The sequence below is a fragment of the Aegilops tauschii genome, chromosome 3 (assembly GCF_002575655.3).
Source record: "Aegilops tauschii subsp. strangulata cultivar AL8/78 chromosome 3, Aet v6.0, whole genome shotgun sequence".
Lineage (NCBI taxonomy): Eukaryota > Viridiplantae > Streptophyta > Magnoliopsida > Poales > Poaceae > Aegilops > Aegilops tauschii.
This window is the reverse complement of record NC_053037.3, coordinates 8,194,173-8,218,276: the sequence shown is the minus strand read 5'-3', so window position 1 is coordinate 8,218,276 and position 24,104 is coordinate 8,194,173. Positions and strand designations below refer to the sequence as shown.

The window sequence follows — 24,104 nt, the reverse complement described above, 5'->3', positions numbered from 1 at the left end:
CCAGCGCCGTCCGGCGGGAGTTCTTGGGCGGAGGAGGGAGCTTAGGTTCCGTCCATCTGTTCGATCCGATGGGGGACGTGTCCATGATTCAATGCCCATCCGGCACTGTCGCCAAGGTAATAATCTATTCTAACCCATCCACGAACGGCTATTATTTCGATTCGCTTGCAGAAGCATCTTCGATTGATTAGCTTCCAAATCGCCATGGATAGCATATGATTCGGCTAGAAAACTAGTACAAAGCCAAGCAAACAGACCATGTATGCTGTATATAATAACCATTTGACATCTGGATGTCCAGTATTACTGTCGGATAGTTGTCTGATGTGATTTTGCGCCTGTAAAACTGAAACTGGTTTCTAACTTCTTCTTCTTCAGCAGGGTGATCAGGTTGGGGAGCTGGTGTCGGCCGGATGGACCAACGAGACCCACAACATGTACATCAGCTCCATGGAGGTGTCCTTCATGCAACAGCTCCGTGGCCAGCAGCAGCACCACCACCACGCCACTCCCGACAGGAGCATGATCCATGTGGGTAGTGGCCATGGGCTAAGGTGCTCCAAGAGGGAGCCTCTGATAACCTCGGGTCTGAGAAGAACGTACCTCGCCCGCGTGATGTTGGTGCACGAGGCACCGATACAGTTCAAGCGATGGCTCCGAAGCATGGAAGAGGAGTGAGCACTTGCGTCGGAGGAAATCCTGTTGACAGAACCTCAGGTTGTTACACTTTTCATCTTGTTTGCTGATTGTTTCCTTCAGTGTATGTTTTGTTCAGTTTGACAGAAGTTTAGAATTGTTATGCGGTGTTGACTGGCTGTTAGTCTGATATTAATTCAGAAGCGTTGATTTTCCTTGGTATATGTTGTGTTCAGTTCTGGCAGAAGTTCAGAACTGTTATGCAGTGTTGGTTGTTAGTGTGATATGAATCTATAAGTGTTGATTTTCCTTGGTACATGTTGTGTTCAGTTTTGGCAGAAGTTCAGAACTGTTATGCAGCGTTGGCTCTTAGTCTGATATGAGATGCGCATATCTTTTTTGCATCTTATATAGGCATTATGATATGATTTGTAAGCATAGATGGTTATAGGTTGCTGTGATGAATATAAATATTAACAAGTGCTCATGCATGGCGGTATACTAGAGCCAGTTGTATGTGCTCAGTACCTTCCTGTTGTTCTAGTTGCTTACAGAATCTTTGATCTACTCCTTGCAACTTAAATTCTTGCTTGCTCTCATGTACAGTATTGAGAAGTAATTAAGTTTCCTTTAGTTTTCTGATGTGAAAGTTTCTTGAAAGTAGAGCTTCTCTTAACTAATCAAGAACTCGACTCTTTTCCCCTGATATCATCGTCGCCCAGTCCAAGTCCGTTTGTACTTGTAATAACGGAGTATTTGTACTTGTTTACAATGTTTTTAGGCACTGGTGCGCCTGTGTTGAATCTCATGCTGTTGTGATGGCCGCCGAGGTGAAGCAGTTCCTCGATGCCAATAGGAAGGTCACCGTGCTAGGCGCGGCCGCCGCCGCGAAGCCCAAGGTGGCCAGGAAGGGGTTCCCTGAGAGGGCGGCCTTGGCCAAGAACCCCATGGGGAAGAAGCTGTTCGAGGTGATGGAGGCCAAGCAGAGCAACCTGTGCGTCTCCGCGGATGTTGGGACAGCTAAGGAGCTCCTTGAGCTTGCCGAAAAGGTATACCACACTATGATTTGTTGTGTTTTGGTGTTGGTCAGTTGATGGGTTAGATTTAGGCACTTCTAAATCAGCAAGTTGTATAATTATGCTTTCTGACATTGACAGAATTGACCATTTCAGCAAGGTATGACAGTACAGATTGTTGAGTATTTGTGTAGGTCAATTCTTGGGGCTAGATTTCAGCACCTTTACTTCAGCAAGTTAAATTATCTTTTGGGATGGAATCCTGGAATAGACATGGCCGTTTCCATAATTTGTTAATATTAAGACAGGACTTGTGTTAGTTAGCAGAGTCTCCTGAATTAGGTAGGAAACAAATACGGGTGTGCATGACTGCAGTCTTTCAGGACTGACTTGTTGCACGGCTGGTGGCATCATAACAACCTTTTCAGTTGCATTATGTATGATGTTTTCTGCGCTTGGATGCTGCTGTGTAGTGACATCACAAGAACTTATCCTTAACACAAGGTTTAACCCATCTTTCTATAATTTTTATGCAGGTTGGCTCTGAGATTTGCATGCTGAAAACCCATGTCGATATCTTGTCAGATTTTACACCTGACTTTGGCACCAATCTTCGCTCGGTATGCTCTGTGATGATGCAATCTTGTCTTTTATTTTCAATGATAATAATGCTTCTCTCTCTCAGATGGTACCTTTGGATCTTTGTGTTTACTAGTAAAATGTCAGTGTCCACAATAGTCTTCTCATTTCATTTGTCAGTAATCTGATGTAGCATCTTCATGTCTTATCAGAATGGAAATCCTTTCTCCATACTATGATATTTATCTGTGTAGGTTTTGTTTGATGATATGCTTAGATTATGATCATAAGCATGGTGGTTTGATGATGCTGAGGCCAGCTGTTAAACCATGATATAGTTGCTGGAACTGAGCTTAATATTCATGTGTGTATGTGTGTGTGTGTCGAGTAAAGTTGTGGTTTGTGCTGCTCCTTTGTAACGTGATGAAGCAAAGAATGTCCTTTACTCCTTTTTTGAATGGAATGTTCATAATATATTGGCTCCAGTTTTTCTAATTTTTATCAGCTGATTCATGTAACAGGGCGTCCGTGGAAGGCCCAGTCCTGACTATGGCCCTCCAGTGAGTCCGGCATTTGATCGCTATTGAAGGAGCTACATGTAGAAGAAGAAAACACTTGTAGAGCTTGTAACTGATTCCCATAGTTGTAGAGCTTGTATCAACTAAGCTTGTATTACGTGTAACTTGTAGAACTTGTAAATGCTACAGCTTGTAGGACGTGTCATTTGTAGATCTTGTAAATAAGCTTGTATATGCTACAGCTTGTAGGACGTGTCATTTGTAGAGCTTGTATTGAATCTGGCTATTGTTATTTGACGTATCATGTGTGTTTTTTGCTTGCCAATTTAACTACTGGAATATGAAGAATCTGGGCCTAATTGCTGGGACCCACTTATCAGAACCTGACAAGTGGGACCTGTTTGACTAGTGGACCCATTTTATAAAAAAAAACTAAAACTGTTGGTACAAAAAGGCCATGACCCATGAAATAAAAAGCCCGAATTGTTGGGCTTGGCCCATGAAGCCGATCAAAAATTGATAGAAAAAATATATAAAAAGGTCGAATTGTTGGGCTAGGCCCATGTAGAAAATCGAATTGGACCGGGCTGATTCTTGTGTCACATCAGATTGCCACGTCAGATGCCTACGTGGCCTGGGGAGGCTGCTAGTGACCAAAACAAAACAGTAGGCATATTTTGGTCGTAAACGTCTATGGCCTTCTCACAGAGAAGGTCGTTAATTTCAGTTTACGACTGCCAGCTTTTGACCTTCTTTTTTTGGTCACAAAAAGGTCGCAAATGAAAAACAGTGACCTTTCGGTGACCAATAGTCAAGGTCACAAGTTGACATATTTCTTGTAGTGAGGCCATAAGTGCAAACAAGCACCTTCAGTACATGCTATAGTTGGCCCTGACAGTGCTGAAGAAGTAACACCTGAAGAAGAGGCCCAGCTTGCAGTACTCACAGCTGAAGGTCAATGGACTTAATCTGATAATATGTGCATGCACATTTCTGCCCAGGCAATATCAGGAAATACTTCCCCTTCTACTATAGCAGTGCATATCATTGTAGGAGGAAGACAAGGTGTAGCCCTGGTGGATACTGGCAGTACTAACACATTCATTGACAGGAAGTTTGTTCTCAAAACTAACTATCATTTGATAAATACACCAACAAAGAAAGTGACAGTAGCAGGTGGGGGATCATTGACTTCAGGTGCTTATGCTCCCAACACCAGTTTCAAGATCTGCAATGAGACATTTTCCAATGATTTCATAGTGTTGGAACTGCAAGGTTATGATGTGGTGCTAGGATGTGACATGCTCAAGCAACATAACCCCATAGCCATGGACTTTGAAGCTAGGACTTTCACTATGACAAAGGATAAGTTGACACCAGTCACATTCCCTAACTACACAACTACTGCTGTCCCAAAAATTATATCAGCAGAGAAATTGGAACAGATGTGTTCCAAAGGTGCAGTAGGTTTTACTATGAGTCTTCAGTTTATGTCAACTGCAGGCAGTGATTTCATTGCTGCACAACAAGCACCAGAAGATATACTGCAAGTGTTGAAATAGTATGAGGAATTGTTCAAGGAGCCTACTGTTTTACCTCCCCCAAGAGATTGTGATCACTCCATACCCCTCAAAGAAAATTCCACACCCCCAAATGTGAGACCATACAGAGTGCCCCATTTGCAAAAAGATGAAATGGAACAACAAATCAAATTATTGCTCTCCAGACACATAATCCAGCATAGCCTGAGTCCTTATGCATCACCAGCAATATTGGTCAGGAAAAAAGGAGGAACTTGGAGATTGTGCATAGATTACAGGAAGTTAAATGTACAAACAATTAAAAACAAGTTCCCTATACCAGTGATTGAAGATCTACTAGATGAGCTTCAGGGAGCAACAATTTTTAGTAAACTGGACTTAAAATCTGGTTACCATCAGATTAGAATGAAAGCTGAGGATGTGCATAAAACAGCATTCAAAACTTACTCAGGGCACTATGAATTCTTGGTGATGCCCTTTGGGTTGACAAATGCACCTGCAACCTTTCAAGCTCTTATGAACAAGCTTTTTGGCCCTTATCTGAGGAAGTTTGTTTTGGTTTTCTTTGACGATATTCTAATATTCAGCAAAACCAAAGCAGAACATAAGAAACACTTGAAGATGGTACTAGACATACTAAAGGAAAATAACCTGCTACTTAACAAATCCAAATGTACTTTTGGCACTTCAACAGTGGAATACCTTGGACATGTCATCTCTGCTCAGGGAGTGGCAACAGATCCTGAGAAGATCACTGCTGTGCAGCAATGGTCCACACCTTCTAATATCACTGAACTAAGGAGTTTTTGGGGCCTAGCTGGATATTATAGAAGATTTATCAGGGATTATGGAATGATCTGCAGACCACTGCATGATTTGTTGAAAAAGGACTCCTTTCTTTGGACAGAGCTTCAAACTGCAGCTTTTAACAAGTTGAAATACAGTTTAACTAATGCTCCTGTCCTAGCCCTACCCGATTTTTCTATTCCTTTTGAGCTAGAGTGTGATGCTTCTGGAGCTGGCATTGGAGCTGTGCTCATGCAGAAACACAGGCCAATTGCTTATTATAGCAAACTCTGGGGCCAAAGGCAGCTGCTCTATCTACTTATGAAAAGGAGGCATTAGCTATCTTGGAATCTTTAAGAAAATGGAGACATTACTTCCTGGGATCATCTCTGATCATTAAGACAGACCATCAGAGTCTGAAATACATCACTGGACAGAGAATATCAGAAGGAATTCAGCACAAGTTAATGCTTAAACTGCTGGAATTCACTTACACTATTGAGTACAAGAAAGGGAAGGAGAATAAAGCAGCTGATGCATTATCCAGGAGGCATCAAGCAATGTCTATATCAATAGCAGTACCCAGTTGGACAGATCAAATTGAAGATTCTTATAAGGCTGATGACAAGTGCAAACACCTCATTGAGCAACTAACTGCAGGCAGTCAATCCTTGCCCCTATATACATATACAACAGGTGTATTGAGATATAAAAAAAGGATCTACATAGGATCTGCCCCTGACTTCCAACAAAAACTGCTTTCCACTTTCCACTCCTCTCCTATTGGGGGACATTCAGGAGTAAGAGCCACTTACCAAAGAATTAAGAGGATTTTCTATTGGCCAAACCTTAAACAACACACTGAGAAATTTATACAACAATGTCCAGTTTGCCAGAGAGCCAAAGGAGAACACTGTCATTACCCTGGATTGCTTGATTCACTACCTATTCCAAATATGGCCTGGAGACACATCTCAATGGACTTTGTGGAAGGATTACCAAAGTCTCAGGGCAAGGATGTGATACTGGTGGTAGTAGACAGATTTACAAAATACTCACTTCATTGCCCTATCTCATCCATTTACTATCACTAATGTGTTGCAAGCATTCATTGATAATGTGTTTAAACTACATGGTCTTCCAGTGTCCATGGTCACTGACAGAGACACAATATTCACAAGTAACTTTTGGCAAGCTTTATTTAAAGCTTTGGGAGTGAAACTCAACATGAGCACAACACACCATCCCCAGTCTGATGGGTCAAACTGAAAGGGTGAACCAGTGTTTAGAAGCTTATCTCAGAGTTATGGCATTTCAAGAACCAAAGAAATGGTGCTCCTGGCTATCTATGGCAGAGTGGTGGTTCAATACTTCCTATCATACAGCTACAAAGTATACACCATTTCAGTGCTTGTATGGTTTCCCTCCTCCACTTTTTGGAGAGGTTTCAATCCCTAGACCTAGTGATACAGATGCTCAGTCATTCTTGCAACAGAGAGAAGTCATGCAACAGCAACTGAAGCAGAACCTGCTAGTTGCCCAACAGCGAATGAAGAAATATGCTGATGCCAAACGAATAGAGAGACACTTTACAGAAGGAGAGATGGTATATCTCAAGATGCAGCCATATAGATTAGCTGCTTTTGGCATTAGAACTGGATTGAAGCTAGCCACAAAGTTCTATGGACCTTTCCGCATAATACAAAGGATTGGAAATTCTGCTTACAAGTTACTGCTGCTTGACAGTGCGCAAATACATAATGTGTTTCATGTGAGTCAGCTCAAGCGCCATGTTGGACCTACAGTTGTCCCTGCTCCAGGATTACCACTCGTGGACGCCTCTGGCAAGATCAAAGTGGCTCCAATCTTGGTTCTGGAAACACGTGCAGTACCTCGCCCTCCCAAACTAGTAACACAATGGCTCGTGCAATGGCTGAATATGTCTCCGGAAGAGGCCACCTGGGAGGACGCTGATTTCATCAAGTTCACCTTCTCGGAGTTCTTCAACGCAACCATCCGAGCGTGGTTTCCACAAAAGGATCCTCGAGGACAAGGATCGTCTTCTGGAGAGGGCAATTGTCAGGACCCTGCAACTCAAGTGCAGTTAACTGACGAGCTGAACACCTTAACTGAAGAAATACTCAGCGAGGACGAAGCGTTACTCGCCTGGGAAATGGACGGCCAAGATTGAAGGCGTCAAGTGACGATCAACGGCGCTCGTCCCCAACAGTCTCCTGTTCCTCGTCACGCCGTTGCCGTCAACAGCTGGACCCCTGCAGGCAGAAGCAGAGCACGTGCGAGGCACCTACCGCAACTACTTATCTCCTTCGCCAAGCAATCCTTCGGCATCTTTCCCCATTCTACAAGTTGTACCCACTAGCGTAGCTCTAGAACCCTAGATCGTTTTGTAGAATTTGGAATTGATCCTCGATCTGTACCTGTACCTTGCTATTTTTCTGTGAGATAATCAAATCGGGGCTAGTTCGAGTGAATTGCGTGTAAAATCTGTTCGTTGGTCCTGTCAAGGCACCTCGGAGTCGTGCTCGCTTTGGCGGCTGCCGTCCTCCTGCTCGGCACCACCGCCGCGGCGCAGTCCGGGCCACAGCCCCAGCCCAAGGAAGACAAGCCCAAGGGCCCTCCTGAGAGCCCACCCAAGGCCCAGGGCCCTCCTATGAGCCCACCTTAGAGCCTTCCCAAGGCTCAGGGGCCACTTGAAAGCCCACCCAAGACCCAGGGCCCTCCCGTGAGCCCGCCACATAGCCCTTCCAAGGCACAGGGGCAACCTTAAAGCCCACCCAAGGCACAAGGGCCTCCTAAGAGCCCGCCTCAGAGCCACCCAAGGCCTAGGGTCCGCCCGAGGGCCCGCCCAGGGCGCAGGGGCCGAAGCCGAAACCAAAGCCGATGAGCGTCAAGTGCACCGAGAGTCGCAAAGGAGAACCCCTACTGCTTCAACCGGAACATGGACTGCCCCTCCTACTGCCCTCAATCCTGCTACGCCAATTGCAACACGTGCAAGCCCGTCTGCGTTGAGCACTCCATCCATCTACCAAGTACCAACAACCAATAGAGTCTCTTGCGTAATTAGTATTCCCTTCGTCCCATAATATATGAGTGCTGTGTCAAAAACGCTCTTATATTATGGAATGAAGGGAATAGTAAAATGCGATACAATATACATTGTAGCATTGACCGATGAACCTGAAAAAAAGCATTGACCGATCGTGTTGGTTCATGGCTATATACGTGCGTGCATGCAGTGTGCAACACCCCAGGTGCGTGCGGCGATCCGCGGTTCATCGGCGGCGACGGCAACACCTTCTACTTCCACGGCCATAGGGATGCCGATTTCTGCGTCGTCTCCAACCGTGGCATCCACATCAACGCACACTTCATCGGCAAGAGTGGCCACAACGGCATGTCTCGGGACTTCACATGGATCCAGGCCATCGCCGTGCTTTTCAACGATGGCCACCGCCTCTACGTCGGCGTCAGGAAGACCGGCACCTGGGATGATGTCGTCGAGCACCTGGAGATCACCCTGGGCGGCGAGCCGGTGCACCTACCCGCCCATGGCACTGGCAAGTGGACGTCCAGCCGCGTCCCCAGCTGTCAGTCACCCGCACCAAGGTGATCAACGGCGTGCTTGTTGCCCTTGACGGGAAGTTCAGCGTCAGGGCCAACGCCGTGCCCATCACCGCGGAGGACTCGAGGGTGCATCGCTACGGCGTCACCGCTGATGACTGCCTCGCGCACCTCGAGCTGGCCTTCAAGTTCGACGCGCTCACGGAGGACGTCCACGGCGCGGGCAGACCTACCGCTCCGACTACGTGAACCGATTTGACTTATGGAAATGCCGGTGGAAATGTCGTCATCTGCAGCTCACTGCCGTCATCTGCAGCAGCGGCATGGACGGCCAAGGCGTGGTGTGCAAGAGGTAAAAGTGTAAAACACATCATGGATGATGTGGTGACATACTATTACTGGCCGTGTATGCCTGCATGCATCGCATGGTTGCCAAGTACACAGAAATAAGCAAAGGACATCCATTTTTTTTTTGAAGGGAGCAAAGGACATCCATTGACACACATCTGAGGAACATGCAACTTTATTACTATACAATATTCCCTCCGTTCGTAAATATAAGTCTTTTTAGACATTTCAAATGGACTAAAACATACGGATGTATGTAGACATATTTCAGAGTGTAGATTCACTTATTTTGCGTTGTATGTAGTCACTTGTTGGAATCTCTAAAAAGACTTATATTTCGGAAAAGAGGGAGTATTCCTTTGATTTCATATACATTATTACGTTGTATGTAGTCATTTTTTTATTAATCTGCACAAATATTACGCCCGATATGTAATTTTTAAAAAATAATACACCATCGGCCCGCTGCTGGCCGACTGGGCCTAGTCGGCCCACAGCAGGCCGACTGAAGTCCTATCGGCTTGCTGCTGGCCGATTGGCCTGTCGGCCACCAGTCCAGCTCCTGTCGGCCAGCTGTGCGCCGACTGGCTCTAGTCAGCCATCTATAGGTCGATAGGAGCTAATCGGCCAGCTGTGGGCCGACTGGTGCATGCCACCATTTTTGTCCCCCGTACGATCCCCGCTTATGTCACGGGCCGCCACTTCCTGCCAAATTTTCCCGCTTTGCTCGTTCCCGTCATATTTTCTCGCTTTGCTCGTTCCCGCCATATTTTCCTGCTTTGCTCGTTCCCTCCATATTTCCCCGCTTTGCTCGTTCCCGCCAAATTTTCCCGCTTTGCTCGTTCCCGCTCTGTAATTCCAGCCATATTTTCCCGTTCTGTAGTTCCCACCACTATTTCCCGCCATATGTTCCCGCTACCGAGTTCCTGCCTTCCTTTGTGTTCTCAACCTATAAACCCCCCTCGGCACTAACGTTGGTAAGCATTCTAGCGTAGTCTCGTAGTCTCGCCAAGATGTCCGGATATCCTTTTGATCGTAGTTTTCACAGTCATATGTCCGAATGTCTGCTGCGTTTAGCCGTTGATTTCAGGGTTGACAACATATTAGTTCCCTGGGAAGAACTCATCCGTAGTGACACCCTGCTGAATGAGCTGGCTCACGCATTAAGTCGGTGCGGGTGGCCTTCCAGGACCTTTGAGGAGATACGGAAAGAAATTCCGAGGTTGCATGGAAGATACCTAAAGCGTGGAAGGTACCTACATTTCGGAGCAAAACATACTTATTCATGGAGTGCCGACAGTGAGGATGAAGACGATATCTTCATGCCGCCGCTTCCAGGTTCTGCATCGTCAAAGGGCAAGAGTTCTTCATCGTCGAAGGGCAAGAGTTCTGCATTGATGGAGGACGACGATGATGACTTCATGTAGTTTTTATGCTGTATGTTGTAAGTTAGTCGTATGTACCGTTTAATTTAGATGTACTTCTATGTAGTTGTTTGTACTGTCTTGTTGTACGAGCATTGTGTTCTATCTAAATATGATGTTGTAGTTCGGATAACAGAGTACTAAAATAGAGTAGGCATATGTCTCATACATAAGTACATAGTCAATTGTCGCATACATAGAATAGACATAAGTCTCATTCATAAGTAGATGTTCATGTCTCTACTGATAGATAGAAGCGTCAGTGACGACGTCTGGCCTGGCGGGGAGGCGGATCTACAGGCGGCGTCCATCCTAACCTGTTGGGTGGCCTAATGTTACGAGTAGGAATCTCAGACTCTCCCTAGTCATGTTGTGTATCCTGTGTGGGGCCTGGTGGAGGAGTCGAAAACATGTTCCACTGCGACATCTGAGCCTGTATATTGTCCTCGGGATGTTGATCACTCCCCCACGTATCATGTGATGCCGACATAGACGCATGATATCCATAAGCTCCTGCACGACTCTACCCTTGTACTTGCCAGTGAGAAAAGTACCATCAACACATATCACCGGTCGGTAATGCCTGAAAGCTTCGATGAATACACCAAAAGAGAAGAAGAGATGATGCAGCACCCTCATAGTTGGGAACTCTGGCATGAACAGGTCTTGGATACCGATATAGGTGTCTGGATTCCGCTGCTGCAGGGTGTGGAGGAACTGGACAAGAGAGTCATATGCATCAAAATAAGAACCAAATCTCCTCTCAAGCGCCGCATGCTTAGCCCCCCAAGCCTTGCCATAAGAAATTCTGTACTTGAACCTGGCGAAGACTTTTGTCTGGACTGCCTTCACTTCCATAGATTTGCCCTGCACTATCTCATCGTAAAACAACCGAGCAATAAGCGTCGATGAAAGGTTGGCATGATCTTGAGGGATGCAGGGAATAAGACAAGTGTGATTAACTAAGTCACTGATCATCCAACTTGTGCCATACTTAGGGAGATAGCCGTGCACCCTGGCAGGACAATCTGCGTTCCTGCATACCATTGTCAGGTATTTCTGACTTGACACCTGAGCAGTGAAAACCTTTGCCTGGACATTGCCCAGTTTGTTATTGCATCCTTCAGAGCTTGCTTGTTGGGATACATAGCACCCGTCGCAATATTGTTCTGGTGATATTGCCAGGCAGAATCATGTCCATCGTTCACGATCATAGCAGATGAGAAGTCATGATTCCACGATGCAGGATTCGGGACCTCCTCTGCATTTTCTTCTTCATCCGACTCGTCTGAATCATAGGCATGACCCCTATCAACATCGGTGCACCTCGCCATTGTATTCACCATCGGCATTTCCCCCTTCTACCTGACTATTCTGTCCTGGTTCATAACCATCATCTCCAGCATTTGACATAGATAACTGCCTCCCTACACTGCTCTGCCCAGGATCGTAGCCACCCTCGCCTTCATGTGCAGTGACCTCCTTCACGACGGGAAGCACTAAAGCAACAGGATTGCATCCCCTTTGTTCACAACCTTGTAACCACCGCACCCAATCGGAGTCTCGCTCTATTGGCCTCAAATAAAAGTAAATTATTGTACTTGACCGTGTCCACAATGCATGAACACCGATGGTGCGTGTTTCAGTATCAAGACCTAAACTTGCCGCAATCCATTCTTTCAACTGATTGACAAACCATGTTTGAGGTGAGCTCATTGGCACCTCTATGTGAGTAAATTCACTCAGATCTGCTCCCATCTCAGTTGTTTGGACAGTACCAGGACCGTAGTAAAATATGAACTTCACTACATCAGACATCTCGGCTCACCTATTTTTTTCAACAACGATATACAAGTATTAAGCAACAACTTAAAATGTGTGCACTAACAAATATTACACATGTCTATATATTAGCTAGCTATATATTACGGAATATTAATGGAGCAACTAATACTACCGGAGCAACTACAAATTTTTACACAACTAATTAGTTAACATCTAAATATATTTACGTATACTACCGGAGCACCTAACAATAATCACACACCTAATTTATTTCACATCGAAACATATTAACAAATACTACCGGAGCACCTACGAAAAATAAAATGTTGGTTGAAATATACCCTTGAAGCGTGCGTGCGAACGACGAACGGCGACCTTCAATCACCGGAATCGGAGCAGGAAACTCCACCAAACTGTCGGAGCTTCACCTCCACCACCTCCACCACACTGCCCCAACTTCACCACCACCACCTCCATCTCCACCGCCGCAACGACCTCCACCAATGAGCTGGAAAAAAGCTCCACCTAAATGCTCACCACGACCACCACGAGCTACCCCATCAGTAGATCGAGGTCTCTTTTGGTTGCCCTAACTAAGTAGAATCCATTCACGGTGCCAAATCCGCGAAAAAACAGCTCATTTTGGTGTAGAAATTAGGGGCATTTTCTTGTACAGAGAGGAGAAAGAAAGGACAGAAGAAGAACAGAGAAGAGAAGCGCTCGCGCGTGGAAGAAGAGGAAAAGGGAGCCGGGCGAGCCGGGAGACGTGGGCTGCACCCTGTCGGCCAGTAGCTAACCGATCGGTCAGCAGCAGGCCGACTGGGGCGCCCCGTGACCAGCCCGCGGCGACAGCCACCTCTCTCCTCCTCGCGACGTGGCCTGGCCAATGTGCGGCCGACGTGTGGTAGGCGGGCCAGCTGTCGGCTTGCTACTGGCCGACTACATCCAGCAGTCGGCCAGCAGCGGGCCGACGGTGTATTATTTTGAAAATTATATATCGGGCGTAATATTTGTGAAAATTAATAAAAAATGTATTATTTTAAAAAAATTAGCATAATGTAGTACATATTAGTTTTTAAAAAGTATAAAAAATATGTATGTTTTTAAACCAAAAAAATATGTGCGTTTGACTACAATAACTTTCGACATCTAAAATACTAATTAAATAAAATAGAAAAATTATTGCACGAAAAATCTAATGACAATAATATTTTATTGTGGGTGTTTTTTTGTACAAGCTTGATAAAAACATAGACATATTTGACTTTTAAAATCAAATATACACTACATTTTGAAATGGAGGGAGTATGTGTCATGTGTGCTATATGTTGCACCGATGAGACTATCGACCAACTTTACACTATATGACAGACGAACAGAGTGATTTGATTCTGATTGATGCTGCTGGATGAATGGTGCGGTCTGATCTAATTTGATACGTCGAGGCGAGAGAGTCGAGAGTGAGAGGCACTGGTGACGATGACCCTTCTCACTTCTCACTTCTGTTGCTTTGCTCACGATGCACGAGGGAGGGGAACAAATACATGAGCGATCCATCCGTCGCGGTCTCGCGGCTGTTGGCCCATACTCGTGGGACACCAATTTTTCTTTTTTAGAACTCGTGGGACACGACACCAAGTTGGTTCGTGCGTCCACCTCAACCATTAACTCGCCAAACAGTTTACTTAACACAGTGTCTCGTGCCGAACATACGTGAGGTCCAACGGATGCCAACTTGCCAAGTTTCTTTGTCTCAAGCGTGCGTGATGAGGCCCAACGGCATGGGCGTGGTGCTGCAATACAATAGTAAGTGATCCAAACTAATATGCAATGTTTACTTCAGGATTTCCGGCGATGCGCTTTCAGTGGGAGGAGATGTTCCAGTCGATGACGAGGCGCCTACGGTGGCTCCATAAATCTCAAGATGATATGCCGGTGGCTCAGTCTTTCGAAGATGCTCATAGATATAGGGTGTACGTGTGTGCGTTCATAGGTATGAGTATATGCACGTATGTATGAGCGCTTTCGTCTGTATTGTGTTTAAAAAAAACACCAACCAACTCTAACCAACAAAATAAAATACTAACAGACTCCGGTTACTTGCTTAAGAAAAGAAGTTTAGGCCATAGTGACAGTGCTTAAGCTAGACGAGCCCTTACAATAGTTTCGGAGGATGGGCAAACATTTAGTCTTTTCATTGTAGGTTTTGATTCATAGACTTGATCGTATTTTCCAGTAAGTGTTTTGAGTTTTGAGTTTGATGATATGGTATGAACTACGGGTATCTTTCTTGATTGGGATACGGAACTAACTAAGGACTCCTTTGGTTTATAGGAATTATATAAGATAGAATTTTCAAAGAAAAAATTTCTTTGGAGCCCTTTGATTTGTAGGAATGGGTTTCTATTCATATGCAGAAAAATATATTAGCTTAGACTCAATGGAAAATTTCTATCATATGCATCAAATGTCATCTCTTTTTCTATAGGAATTGAGATACGTGTCATCTCACTTCCTAAATTTTGCTATTCCTATGATATTTCTATCCTATGAACCAAAGAATGCCAAAAAATAAATCTACTTTTTTTAGACAAAATCCACATATTGCTACGAAGAAGGTTTCCATGTGTTCTAGCTAGTGTTGTGTGAGCTATGCTGATTAGGTGTGGCTTGTATAGTTTAATTATATAGGACCATATGTTGCAAGAATTGAAGTCCACACAATGTAATACTGTAGGGTGACAACAAGTTCACAATAATTTCCGATCCATCATAACTCTAATGTTGACCAACATAGCAAGATGAGGAATTTCTTTTTATTTTAATCTTTCCACTACAAAAGTGCTTAGAAAATGGTTCCCTGTTTCAACCTCGGGCTAAGTTTTGTTCCTGATGTAAAACTTCCGTCCATTCTTCCAGCTATGATGTTAAGTGGGAACTGAAAGGTCCAAATTAGGCAATGGCGGCGACTAGGCACATGAGACCTATAGCTTGATACTAGCTCCGTCCTGGTTTATTAGTCTTTTATGTAATTTGTGCTAAATTTTTATCAAATATTTAACTGACAAAATGTTAGTGCATGTCAATAAAAATTATATCGTTGAATTCGTATTTAAACATAGGTTTCAATGATATAATTTTTGATGGCATGCACGAATATTTTATTAGTTAAATTTGTGGTCAAAATTTGGCACACATTACAACGGAGACCAATAAACCAGGACGGAGATAGTAGTTACTGGGATCTAAGAGGCCAGTTTTTGAGGAGCTCTTAAATTTTTTTTTGGAGTTAAACAGTTGAGCTATGAGGAGGATGGCTCGAACCTATAGCGTGATAGTTATATCTGCTAGGAATAGGATGTCTTACCGGCATCTCGATGTGAACACTGACGACTTATGCAACAATAATCGGCCAACCATAATGATTGATTGCATGTGTGCCCTGCCCACCTCTTATCCTCGCCCGTGCTCCCTTGCAACGCCATCGAGCCAAACTCACCGCCGCCGCTGCCCTCGTCCACGGCTTCTCCTTCTCGAGGCCGAGCTGGGACGCCCGCGCGTGTCCCCCACTGCCGGTACGTCGCCGGCCGCCATCCATTGCACGCACCCTGTGGAGACGGAGGATTGAGGTAAGCATCAGAGATCAGACCATCAATCATGCCCAGTTTACTGTCTCGGCGTTTTACTCGATCTGGTTGGTTGATTTGGAATTGCAGTCGCTGCTCCCGGGATTATTAATTCTTGCTCTCTCAGGGGAGGTCATGCATGCGTTCGATTCGTATGGGGTGATTGCTTTGTGGTGATACTGCAAACTGGAGGAACTTCTCAGACTTCCCCATCATTTTTTCCTTCCAGGATTGCTATTTCTCAATTGATTAAGAAATACTAAACCACCGTATGTGTGTAATGATTCGTCAAGATTTTTTTTCCATTTTAAGTTTTTCATTCTAAATTTTTTCTTCCTGTGCAGGCTTTAAGTCGGGTTTTTTTTTCGTTGGCCGCTTGTAGCAACCCGCACCAGGAACTAGAATTTCACACCTACATGTTGCTCAAAAAAAAAGTTGCACACCTATATGGCTATATGCATGTCTTCCACGCGCAACTACTGTTTCAACCACATCAACCTAGAGGCGAACCAACCTGCAGTTGGATGGTTAGAGGGACTGTGGTATCCCCAGCCCATCAGGGTTCAAATCCTGATGCTCGCATTTATTCCTGGATTTATTTCAGGATTTCCGGCGATGCGCATTCAGTGGGAGGAGATATTCCCGTCAACGAGAGGCCTCTCGTGCAACTAGGCGCAACTACATGTCTGTTTCTCACGCACAACTACAGTTGTATATCCGCTGGTCACACCCTAAACGTCTGCCGGCCACAGGCAAAGGCAACTGCACGTTGGGCGCCCATGTGCAACTGCCGACTCAACATAACAACACATTCATCGGCCACCGCGCGCCTGCGTACAACTATATATAGTTGCACATTGGGTGATGGAAAGTACGTCGCCCCTAGCTAGCTGCAGCGTCCAACTTGAAAGGTGTGAGTGCGGGCTTTTTCATTCTTCCAGTTGGATTAGCCGGAGCCCGAGCCGAAGACAAACGTTCTCAGACAAGAGCTTGTCAGAGGCAAGGTAGGGCATAGACGGGGAAGATCGGCATCGCTGGGGAAGATGAATAGTGCTAGTGCGCAGTCGTTAGATTCACCAACCATCCGCATATAAAAAGTTTGCAGAATTGGTGCAGATATGACTGAAACAATTTCTTTTTTTAGTCACCTAATGGTTAGCTTCTCCCTTTAAATTATATATGGACCTTTTAAAAATATAAATATATCTATGAAGTAGTCTTGCGGTCCAGATTTCTCCAAAAGAGTTCTTGAATATGACATATATTGTGGCAATTTGTTGTCTAGATAGCTCTTGAGTATGCATAATCTATACCATACTCCTGTTTATATTGGTCAGTGTGTTTCTGCACAGTTACAGGGCTTGGAAATGGCTAGAGGAAGAGGCAAAGGAAGCTATACCCGTTGCTCATGCTGCTTCGTGTAAGGCCTGTTGCAGGCGCACATGCTCTTGCCCGGAAGGAATTTTGCAAATGAATCAGTGTGTGCCATGAAGAACAAGCAACGATACCGTGAAAGTGACATGCCAGTGAAACTGACATTCCAATCCTTAAAGGAGGTCACAAACAACTTTGCCGACAAACTTGGCAGTGGTGCATCTGCGGAAGTTTACAGGGTATCTCTATCCCCACACCCCAATCTTATTGTGTAGATAGTATATATCCTACTTTGCACTTTACGTTATCAAATTATAGAGCGCATCTTACAAAGTGGCATCATGAATAACTGTGAACAGGGAGAGTTCAATGGAGAAGTGATTGCCGTAAAGAAACTGCCATTCAGGATTGGGACTGATGAGAAGCAATTCCAAAACGAATACGAACACCTTAAGAGGCTCAAGCATCCTAATATCGTGCGGCTAGTGGGCTTCTGTGATGAAACAGAGCATGCATTTGTAGAGTACAAAGGGAAAACAATAATTGCCGAAGAAATACATAGGGCACTCTGCCTCGAATGCCTGCCCAAGGGACCCCTTAGTGACTATCTTCATGGTATGTTGGTGATTTCACTACGGGTACGTTGGTCAGCATGTAATCAAAATGTGATTCTTACAATTCGACTTCCCATTGTGTGCTTGCAGAAAAATATACTGGACATAGTTGGCACACACGGTTCCAGATAATCAACGGGATGTGTGAGGGTTTGAAATATATTCATGAAGTTTCCGTTGTGCATTTGGATATAAAGCCTGGTAATATATTGCTAGATGCGGAAATGATACCGAAAATTGCGGATTTTGGAATATCAAGGCTACTGGTCGAGGAATGCATCAGAGAGGCCACTCAGTTAGGGACAATGTAAGCATATGTCAGATATCAACATGGATCTCTAATCAGCTAACTGGTTGTAATTATTTACTCTCACAATCTCGCTTTATGGTTTATATTATAATGATTTAATGAAGTGGATACATACCAAGGGAGTTCATAGACAATCAAGTTATCTCAAGAGAGTTTGACATCTTTAGCTTAGGGGTTACGATTATGAAGATATTGACAGAACCAATGGACTACTGGAACATTTCTTACATGAATGACAAGGAATGTATTGAGCATGTAAGAACCCTTTAATCATATTAATATTAAGAGAGTTTTTTCTAATATTTAAAGTTGTAAAGTTTAGTACATCATCTAGGGTGGACTTAGGCACCTAAGGTAGCTATACTGTGCATTCGGTCTGTCAGTGGAGACAGTGATAGATGTATATTATCACTATTAATTAGTGCTTCCTGCCTGCTTGATTTTGAAGGTACACGACAATTGAAGGAAAAGGTTTGAGGAGATACCACTGTATCTATGGCTTGAAGAATATTGCAAACAAGTAAGAACTTGTATTGAGATCGCACTACGATGTACGGATCCTGAGCATCTTAATAGGCCTTCGATGAATCATATTGTCAGTAAGCTGATTCCAATACCAAGGATAGGGGTACCTTATAGGCCCGCTACAGCCTCTTTTTGGCCGGCATCTAGGTTTAAAGTACATTATACGTCTGCCAAGTTTTCAACGGACTTATCGTTGCCGATAGACATCAACGAGATGATAGACACCCCTCAGATGCCTTCACCAGGTTGGTGCTAGATGTAGATGTTCCCTCAATTTCCAGTATTGCTAGTGTGAAGAATTTTCTAGCGTGAACTGCTATAGCTTATTTGTTTCATCAGAACCGGAAGATTCACACATTCACACATGTGAACCGCCATTCGAGTTTCTATGAGAAATTACAAATGATTTTTCAAAGGAACGAATAGTTTCTGAATGCGCATCTGTGACAATTTTTAAGGTACTTCTTCTTTTTCCTTATTAAGTTAACTATATCTCATCTTTATTACCATGCATGCATTTACTGATAGATGAAGTTAAGCAGGGTATACTTAACTCTGGGGAAGAGACTCGGGTGAAGAGATTTAGGGCAAGTAAAAAGGATATTCCAGATAAGGTGTTTCAGAATGAAGTTGGAAAGCTCATGGAGATCAAGCACAAAAATATAGTACGGTTACTCGGCTATTGCAATGAAAAGACGAGGGAAACCGTGAAGCATGACGGGAGATATATTGTGACATGCAAGGTAGAAACTTTGCTATTGTACGAGTATGTGCCAAATAGAAGCCTTGACCAATACATTTATGGTAAGATAATGCGACATATGTTATATATTACTTTGTTTAAATTCCATAGTGAATCATATATGTTGAATCAGGTTTAAAATAGGATCCAAGTAGGCCCTCGATCGGTCTATCATGTTCTAAGAATTTTTTTTGTAGTGATGACCCATTTGTTCTCATCAAACATTTAAAAACCAAAAATATGAACTTAGATATGGTAAAACCAATCTTGTGGTTAAGGTGTTAAGCTTGATTGACTATGCATTAACGATGGCATAAAGAAAATCACCACACTGCCTTAGATTTCAGAGAAAATTGCACTACGTGAGCAACAACCTTAGATATGTTGTGTACAAGTCAAATAACTCAAATATTAATCATTTGAGCCACTAATCCTGTTGCAGTGATGTATTTTGTAAATTGAATCCACTAATCTTCATTGGTTGAGAGATTGTTACGTTGTTGACTTTCATAATGTAAGGATCAAAAGAGACAACTATTACCTGAAAATGAGAAAATGGAAAATCTAAGTGGGACATGTCCCCCACTCAGTCTTACACATTGGCGGGTGTCTAGTGAAAAAATCCCTATAAGGAGAGAGCACATGCATGCATGCATGAATTTTCCAACTCATGCTGACATCATCTCATTGATGCTATTTTTTAGATGATTTATCTCACAAATGCTTAATCCAGTTAGTGGTCCATCTTCACCCATGAGTTCGTCTCGACGAGGGCTTCAAGACAAGATCCAATGTAGGCATGTTTCAATGATTTTTACTATCAAAACTACTTGCTAGATTTATAGTACATGGTTGCCAAACTATACATATCGAGTTACTAGATTATTCATACTGAGTTATCCTTTTTTTCTCTTTCTAGTTACCTGTTTATACTACATGGAGAATGTAGCTTAGTAACCAGTTTATTATGATTTGGTGGCAGTGACCGTAATTTTGCAAATAAGTGACATTAATCTGGCAATTACTAGCAAGGGAAAAAGTCATCAAAATATATCAACATGTGATCTAGTTTCGAAGATCTCGTAGAAACAAATGCAATGATGAAAATGGATCATCTATCAAATTAGCGGTTCAAGAAATAAACAAATTTTAGGTAGGTCCCCAACGTAAGACATGTTGTGAGCACATCCCCCACGTAGTATAGTCTGGAAAAAGTCATCAAAATATATCATCATGTGATCTAGTTTCGAAGATCTCACATAAACAAATCCAATGATGAAAACGGATCATCTACCGAATTAGCGGTTCAAGAGAGAAAGAAATTTTAGGTAGGTCCCCCATGTAAGACATGTTGTCAGCACATCCCCCACGAAGTATAGTCTAGAAAACCATCGTCACTGCTCTCAACCGCCGCCATGAATCGCGCTCCGGGCGCTACCTTCATATTTTTTCGCGTGCGTTTTTCAACTTTTTAAATGATTTTTTCAGTTTTTTTTGCTTTTCGGGTTTTCACCGGTCTTTTTTAGCTTTTCGAGAAAAAAATGCTTTTTTTTCTTTCCTGACAGGCACGATTTTGCTTTCGCGAGAGGCATGGTTTTGCTTCCGTGCCTCTCGGAAACAAAAAACGCGTTTTCTCTCTCTCTTTTTTCCCTTCCCTGAGGGGCATGGTTTTGCTTCCGCGAGTGACATGGTTTTGCTTCCATGAGAGGCACGGCCGTGCCTTTCGGAAACGAAAAAATACGTATTTTCTCTTCTTTTTTTTCTTCCGCGAGAGGTACGATTTTGCTTCCACGGGAGGCATGGTTTTGCTTCCGCTCGGAAACGGAAAAAGTATGCTTTCTTTTTTTCTGTGAGAGGTACGAATTTGCTTCCGTGAGAGGCATGGTTTTGCTTCCGCGTGCCTCTTGGAAACGGCTTTCTGAAAGGGGGAAAAGCGTGCACCTGGTTCGGGTTTTTTCTTGAAAAAAAGTTCGTCCAAACCTATCAACATGGGATCTAGTTTTGAAGATCTCGACGCGAGAAATGCAACGGTGAAAACGGTTTGAGATTTGGACACACATATGAGATAAAACATTTTGAATAAACGGAACTATGAAATAAAGGAAAACTCCTCGGTTGTGACAAGTGGCGCACATGCAGTGGGCCATTTGTCGCAACCTGAGAGGTGAAGGAGTACTCTTTATAATTAGTGATTTCGGGTTGGTGCTCATCCATGGCAGATCAGCGACACGCGACCGGTGGAGCCGGTGGGCCTCCTCGTCGTTGGATGTCCCAGAGCGGAACGAAGTTGTACCCTCTAGTTCGGTGCTGTGGTAAGCCCCCTGTTATGCATGGAGGCGCTGTGTTGGACCCATTCTATTTGTGTTGTAGAGAGTTTGTACGATGGGTTGCACTTGCAGATCTCATGCAGGTGGCTGACAAAGTGGTTTCTTGTGGAGATGGTGGGCTGATAGCATATAGGAGTAGGTGGTTTGGCTGGACTCGGATTCAAGGCCCAGGTGGGAGGATTGCAAAACATCACCGGGTAAAGACTTTGACCTCTGCCACTGGCCTTGGTAGGCAGCAGTGATGCTCGAAGGCATCACTTCCTTCTCGAAGGCGTCATTGAGGTGTTGTGCTCGTCCTGCCATCTGACAACGCCGGGGAAAATCTTAGATCATCTCGAGAATGTAAGGATGGTGGTGCTTGTGCATCGCACTCCCCTTAGGGACATCCTATTGGGAGTTAACATTGATGGGTGGGACTAGTGGGGAATGTCAAGGAGGCTGCCCTTGATTCATTTGGCATGGCAATTTGTTTGAAAATGATGATGACCTTGAATGGATTGCGTCATAGATTTAGGCAGTCGACTTTACCTACATGTCTGGTGGGCTTTTTGTGCTTCGTCATTTGTTGTGGAGTCGGAGCTGCCACGGAGCAAGCCTCGACAACGAAGTTGACATGGGAAGGGTGGTCGTGTGTGGGAGTCTCAATCGACACAAGCCCCGCATACTTCTCCTTTGAAGTTGGTCATCAAAGTAGTCGGAGCTATCTGTAGTTTTCACGGGTGTGGTCGATTGTTTGGCATGGGCCGCATGGTCACCTGCAATGAAATTGGTGTTACTTTATCAAGGGTGATGGGTGATGACGATGACGCTTGTCGGCAGCTTACGTAGGTGCTCTCTCTCTCTCTCTCTCTCTCTCTCTCTAGCCAGGTTGGCCGATGTTCCATGACGGTTGTTCTTTGGGCGTGATTGTAACTTTTTTGTCTGGTTTTCCACGAATTAACTAGCTCTCCCACATTCTTCTTAACCAACGGAAATGGTGTTTAAAGAAAGGGACAACTGTAAATGAGAGTTTTAAATGTTTTAAACATAAATATATTGGTGGAGTACGTCTAGAGTGAAACAAAGAGCTGTACTAGTGATTTTGAACCGACAGTTTTTTTTATGTAGGTGATTCTTGTCAACTTGAGTGGAATATGCGCTTCAAGATAATTTTGGCCATTTGTGAGGCGCTGCATTTCTTACATACTGAGTTAAACAAGCCTATCAGTCATCTGCCTCTTACTCCTGAAAATATATTATTAGACAAAAATTTGGTACCAAAACTTTCAGATATTGTTCTATCAGATTTGTTCGAAGGACTATCCCCAGAGGGCACAGACTATGATCCGGAAATAACGTAATCTCAGTATATTTTTTTCTTACACTAATAAAAATAAGTTGCATTTTTTCAGTCACTTAATGATTTGTATGTTGATTTTAATGTGTTTCAGTCGGTACAAGGCTCCAGAATACATAAATAGATACACTATTTCATTCCAATCAAACATATACAGCTTAGGTCTCTTAATAATGGATATCGCAACAGGAGAGAAAAACAGGTCTCATGCTCGACAAACCATGGATAATAGCCATTTTGCGAATGTAAGTCAAATCTTCTTCGAAATTTGAGCAATGGTGATATATTTTCTGTGGAACTTTGTTGTATCTTCTTTTATTCGGTCCCTTCAACACCGTATTCAAATCTGGTAGGTACGTCAAATGTGGACGGATGAATACATAGCATCAAAGTATACATCACTTGGTGTCACTTGCATTGGTCAACTCAAAGTATGCCTCCAGATTGCGTTATGGTGTGTCGAGGACAAAAGAAAGGACAGGCCATCTATACGGGAAATTGTCAATACACTGAATAATCCATATATAGGCAGAGCGTTAAACAAGGTATGCATCTTCAAAACCTAAACCTTGTACCCATTTTAATTTAGCTCCATTTACTTAACAAGTGTTTTGCTTCGGTCATCCTCTCCTCACAAAAGTTTACGGATCATCGAAATTGTTTACTGAGTGAGAAAGGGTGAATCGTACTTTTCTTTCACAATTTATAGTCCCATCAAAGATGAAATGTACGTCAATTGCATCTTGTAGTCATGTGATAGTGCTTAATTTCACTGTGGATACCCAATGATTGATGTGCTTTTATGAGTAGGAGAATGCTAGATTACATGTTGCTCACTGGCTGCTTCCTGCAATGGTACTCCAAGGATGAAATCATCTGCGATACTAGAGACGTGGACAAACAAAGTTAAATGCCTCCTACATGCCTCCAGTTTATGTTGTATAGGGGGATATGGAATATGTGCAACAAATTTAAGTTGCCTGCCGCTGAAAGAATTTTTCATCTCGCTGAGACACACATAAAACAAACACGGCT

At 43.7% G+C, this 24,104-nt stretch overlaps 1 protein-coding gene across 2 annotated transcripts in view; it reads left to right on the top strand.

Annotated features, from left to right (window-relative positions):
* The first annotated feature begins 15,511 nt into the window (after positions 1-15,511).
* Positions 15,512-24,104, top strand: part of LOC109776407 (uncharacterized) — a 40,330-nt gene continuing 31,737 nt past the window's right edge. Inside the window, exons 1-11 of one of the 2 annotated variants that reach the window (XM_073509795.1) lie at positions 15,512-15,844; positions 15,932-17,454; positions 17,575-17,830; positions 17,920-18,394; positions 18,588-18,909; positions 19,004-19,122; positions 19,207-19,468; positions 21,626-21,718; positions 22,841-23,069; positions 23,164-23,314; positions 23,423-23,614. In XM_073509795.1, the coding sequence (XP_073365896.1) occupies positions 19,306-19,468; positions 21,626-21,718; positions 22,841-23,069; positions 23,164-23,314; positions 23,423-23,614 (828 nt within the window). In that variant the 5' untranslated portion in view covers positions 15,512-15,844; positions 15,932-17,454; positions 17,575-17,830; ... (2 more) ...; positions 19,004-19,122; positions 19,207-19,305. The remainder of the gene's footprint in view (positions 15,845-15,931; positions 17,455-17,574; positions 17,831-17,919; positions 18,395-18,587; positions 18,910-19,003; positions 19,123-19,206; positions 19,469-21,625; positions 21,719-22,840; positions 23,070-23,163; positions 23,315-23,422; positions 23,615-24,104) is intronic. The other variant, XM_073509796.1, reaches the window with a different exon arrangement.